The sequence below is a fragment of the Gastrolobium bilobum genome, unplaced genomic scaffold, assembly GCF_033153095.1.
Source record: "Gastrolobium bilobum isolate Gb01-03AN ecotype WA unplaced genomic scaffold, APGP_CSIRO_Gbil_v1 utg16848, whole genome shotgun sequence".
Taxonomy (NCBI): Eukaryota; Viridiplantae; Streptophyta; class Magnoliopsida; order Fabales; family Fabaceae; genus Gastrolobium; species Gastrolobium bilobum.
This window is the reverse complement of record NW_026899058.1, coordinates 4,158-9,616: the sequence shown is the minus strand read 5'-3', so window position 1 is coordinate 9,616 and position 5,459 is coordinate 4,158. Positions and strand designations below refer to the sequence as shown.

General features: G+C 32.4%; 1 protein-coding gene across 1 annotated transcript; it reads right to left on the bottom strand.

Annotated features, from left to right (window-relative positions):
• Positions 1-731: 731 nt before the first annotated feature.
• On the bottom strand, positions 732-2,607 carry LOC133286745 (peroxisomal membrane protein 11D-like). Its single transcript, XM_061484194.1, has 7 exons — positions 2,416-2,607; positions 1,937-2,011; positions 1,774-1,848; positions 1,609-1,689; positions 1,421-1,495; positions 1,106-1,279; positions 732-767 (listed from the first exon to the last, which is right to left on the bottom strand). The coding sequence occupies exons 1-7, from the start codon at positions 2,605-2,607 to the stop codon at positions 732-734; spliced, it is 708 nt and encodes a 235-aa protein (XP_061340178.1).
• Positions 2,608-5,459: the final 2,852 nt, after the last annotated feature.

Below are 5,459 nucleotides of genomic sequence, written 5' to 3'. Positions count from 1 at the left end.
CATGGCATTTTCGTAGAACTAATAAGTATTTGGTTGACGATAGATGTTAAGTTAAAACTTTGAGACACACAAGATGCGTACTGTAATCCTGCAACTACAAGTAACATTATGCATTATTAGGCCGCAAGAAAATGATGGATGCACCCTGTCATAGAGCACCAATTTAAAATGTAAGGAAATCTAATTGCTTCAATTTAATTACTTTCATGCATGAAATAATTTGTTTGGATATCCATTTGTAGCAATTGAAATCTATTGCAAAATGAATATCTTCACCTTTGTATTCATTGATGTCATTATCAAATGCAAGGTTGAAAAACACCATTTTTTGGAAGAAAAAATTGCAGAGTAGAAAATACAATGCACCGTTTGAAGTACGACACCCGTATCTGAATTTGGTACTTTCAAATACAAAATCTATCAATCTAAAACCGAGAGCTGAGTAGCAAAATTTCTGATGATGACCTCCAGTGACCACCCACTTGTGTAGCACATTTACATAAGCATTTCTTGGTTTTATTTGTTGGAATTCACATCTAATGTCAATTAATTGGTAGATATATGGGATAACAGATATTGTTTTCTGCTATAAAGAACAGGTAAGTTTGATAACATTAACACTAACTATGATGGCATTTCAAAGGCACTTTATTGATCTGCAAATTGCTAAATTCTCACACCACCATTTTCAGACAAATTCAAGGGCACCATCATCATCTGTTCTTTTATGCTCACGATGTTTTGGACTTGACTGGAGCAGGAAGCAGCTGCATTGCATAAACATGAGAACCTTGTCAGTGAAACTGATACTCCAAAGCATAATTGCAACCAAAAAAAGAGAGAGAGACCTAAATAGTCCCGCCAATGGTCTAGAAGAATATAAATCCTACCAATGTTTCATGTGTCCTCTGAATTGATTTCCTTAACATTGTTACTATAGTTCCTTGCATCTCTAAAGAAATATAATCAAAAACTAATTTTGCCTCTAATTCTTTGCCTTTGTTCTCTAGTTGTGCATGTGCAGATGTTACACATATAATTTTTCAGGCACTTCAAGACACCCAAGTAAAAGAGTTAAGTGAACCATAATGTTCCTAGCAGGCACCTGATAGCAAGATATTAGAGATGAAACAAATCCAAAGGCTCCGGTAACTCTGGGAGTGACTTTGTTGGGTGCCAATTGAAGCAGACCAACAGCTACCACTATATCAATGCCTGCTTTGACAAGTGCTATAGTTCTTTCATTTGACTTTTTAAGTTTAGCTTGATATTGCTCATTCTGCACCCACAGGTAATGACTTTACAATTTACATTAATATAAAAAAAAAAAAATCTTATGGAAAGGCAGTCACAGTCCCCAACAGTGTAAACCAACAAATGAAAACTTTGAAGAACAAGTACACAAGCCTGGACAACATACTTCATATTTATTACTGTTCTTGAGTTCTTTCTCTAACTTCATCATAGATTCAGAAAGTCTTCCAAGCTCCCCAACCTGATAATATGAGTAAAACATGTCAAACAAAAAGGTTAAAAAAGTAGAGCTAAGAGAACATTATTGATGCATATGTGTTAGCAGAATTGAAGAAAGGTAAGCGACAAACAAACCTCAACCAAGGTAGTGCACACTAAGGAACCAGTCCAACAGAAAAGAGATATCCTGCCAATCAGTTCTGCACGTTCTTTATTCTGTAGTTGGACAATATAATCCTTATATAATGTTGGATTGCATTCTCAAGTGATTAATAAAGTGAGAGAAGTTGGACTTCCTACCTGGTAGACGCCCGTTCTACTAAGCCACACAAATTGATCAAGAAACAAGAACATTGAAGTTAATGCATCCTTGGACTGAAAAATGCATTACATAAGATAATGAAAAGAATGAATAAAAGAAAGATTTTAAACAAAAAAGTGGAATGATTTAGAAAAGTATTACCTTTCCCAATAGAACTAGGGGAAGGGGAGTCTCCTGTGGAGTGGGACTTATCAGAGTGTGCAGGCCATTCACAAACTGCATATTACAAGGTGGTAAAGCATAAGAGTGATGACTATTAAGAACCTGCAAGAATTCATTATTTCACCATCTTTTATATGCAGAGGATTTTACTAAATAGAGAGTTGTTTTTGAGATTTTCTTTCATTTATTATTTTCCAATTTAAGAGGGCAAGCCTATAGCAGCGATAATATTGTTTCTTTGTGACTGAAAGGTCATGAGTTCAAATTCAGGAAACAATTTCTTTGTAAATATGTAAAGGTAAAGCTGCAGACAAGAATTGGCCTCGCCCCTACCCTCCCTAGAAAGTAAGGATACAACATATAAATAGCTAGCAGCAAATTACACAGATTGGAAAAAGAAATAAATGAAATAGATGAACTAGTAATTGTTTAAGATATTAAACACATAGTAGCTTAACCTTTAATAGACGGAAAACTTTTCGTGCCAAGCTGGTTGATTTGTCTACATTCTGTGCAGTACCAGGTTGTCCATCACTCAAAAATTTGGAACCATATTGTATAGCCCTGCATATCTTGTCCCTTGCTTCTGCCTTGTTCAAATACAAAACTAGAAGAGCCAGTTCTGCCCTACTTGCATCCAATGTACTCATTTTCTATGCTAATCACAGCTGTGTAACAAGATCACAATACAATCCTTACAACTGAACGATGGCAAAAAAGCAAAAGTGACATTAAATTATAAAAGGTCCAATCCTGGTTCTGTTACCAAATGAGAACTTGGTCAGAATATCATAGGTTCAAATTGACAATGTTAAGTGCCAATCATGTTATGCTCACGTAGTTTTTTCACCAAATAAGGCTCTCCAGATTTGGTAAATGAGTAAATAAACCCTCATGTGTACCCGACTCTGACTCTTGCTTTTATTAATTTAAAGAAGGCAATCTTAAAAGAAGGTTTAATTTGAAAAAATTTAAGACAATGGATATCTGCACATAAACTAAAGTTGAAGGGGTTATATAGAATTAGAACTTTAGAAAAAAAAGAACAATCACCAAAAGAATATAATCTACTTCCCTAGGACAAAATTTTGAAAAAAATGAGCAAATCCAAGAGCTTCAGCATCCATGCTTGTCTATAAAAAAAACAACCCATCTCTATTCACCCACTGTGGCATATCTTTGAATGAGCATTTAATTGATTAATCAGGATTATAAATTCCACATTGTCAATAAAATAAGCTTCACTCAATCATGCACAAAGTATATATGAAAGAAAAAAGAAGAGCATGATCTATGTGGACAGCCCTCCAAGTCCAGTTACATCAATCTCCTTCCATTCCCTGCTCTTCCTAACAAAAAATAATCACTGAAACAACGAATTCCTATGCTATACAACCAATGTTATCAAATTCGTACAAGTCATCGAATCGGTCTGGGCCACCGATTCAATCATAAGATCACTGACTCAACCACATGAATTCAATATATATATATACGGGGACAGGATCCGTTTACAAATTTTTTTGAATTTTTTTACAAATTACACTATCTTCTCCCGTGAGAACATAGTGTAGTTTGTAAAAGTTTGTATTCTCCCGGGAGAATATAGAATATAGTGTAGTTTGTAAGAGTTTGTAAACAAAAAAGTTCGTAAATATAACATGCTCCATATGTATATATAATAAAATACGATATATAAAATTAGAAGCATTTTAACTAATAATTAAAGTTATGTTAGTGGTAAATGCTATACATGGTTTAGATTCGGATCTCATTATGATATTTTTCAAGCATATTGTCAAAAAAAATTCTCAAAACCGATTTTAAAAAAAAAATGATGCTCATTTAATACCAGTTGAATCCAATTTAGGACGGTTCACCAGTTTCATACCGGGTTAACTGCATAACTAGTCTAATACCTAACCCGACCGATTGCGGTCTGGTTTACGGGTCAATCGGTTGAACGACCACATCACATGAATCACAACCTCAATAATATTTCATTTCCCACTTCCCTTCCATAAATATCCCAGCTACCAAGCAAACAGAACATTTAAATAAATAAAACGTAAAACCAAAATAATCTAAACACCCTCGACTCAGTCACACGAAGCAGACCCAGATCAAAAATTGCAAATCCTACTATCAAATATTCAAGCTTTACGTATACCTTGAGCTACAAATCGAAATGATCCAATAAATGAAGAGAGAGAGAGAAGGAAGTGCCCGAAGAAGATCAGAAACAGAATGTTTGTTCTTCTGTATGTGATTATGGACTTTCTCTTTCGCGAACAAAACGGCTTATTGTTTAAGTGTTAACCAACAACGTGCGAGAAAATTTCGAGGAACCGCATGTGTTCATGTCTCTTTTTTTAACATAAGCTGATTTGAAAAATATCACTAATTCGTTTGAAGATGAAATACATTTATTTAAGGACAAATTAATTAAATTTTGATTTTACCAAATTTAAATGTCTTGTATTATTGATAGGGGAAGGATATACTTACCACCAAAAAATTTTATTACCTTTACAACCAACTTAATCACCGTTGATTTACGTTAATTTGACGGTTATAACTTATTGAAAATTATTGGACCGCATTAATTAATAATTTTTAATTTTTAATAAATTATAACAGTCAGATTGACAGAAATCAACGGTGATTAGGTTGGTTGTAAATGTGGTAAAAAAAATTGGTGGTAAGTAACTCCTGCCATATAAGTTTTTTTTTTTTTGTAACATTGATAATATAAGTTTTATTTCTAATTACTCTTGCTTTTTCAAAATTATAAAAATTTCATTATGTAATAATTCAAAGGAGAAATTTATTGCATTTTCATTTAATGCTTGTATCTAAATGTAAATTTTGAGGATAGTTTATAATTTAAATTTTGATAATATATAAGTAAGAATAAGAATTAAATGTTGTGATTAAATATGAAAAAAGCCTGTGCAATAAGTTAATTTTGGAGGGAACAAATGAATTTGCAGGTGACACATATGATATAAGACCTAGAGGTAAAAAATTTATTTGATCTCTTGTGATATTTATATAATATATAATTCTTATTATAAAATAAATATTAAAAAAAGAAGCAAAGACAATTAGGCAATTATATATTTTGGCCATAAATGATTTTAACATTTATTTGCATTAATAAATATGATTATTTTAATATAGATTTTTTTACAATTTCATTTAATTTATTTGGTTGACTTTAAAGAATAATGGATTGTATATATTATAATTTTATAAAAATGAGTTTTCGAATGAAATTGTGATTTCTTGATCATCATTTAAATTTTTTATCGATAACAAATTTCCAAATGATTAAATGTAACATCCCCGTCTCGAGCCGGTTCAATTAACATACATATGATACAAACAGAAACAGCGGAAGACTTAACTTACAAAAATATGAGCTAACTTTTTCTTTTTCTAACTTAATTCTTACTCGGCGTAAACGAAAATCGGGCAGAGTTTCCTCTATAAATCGGAC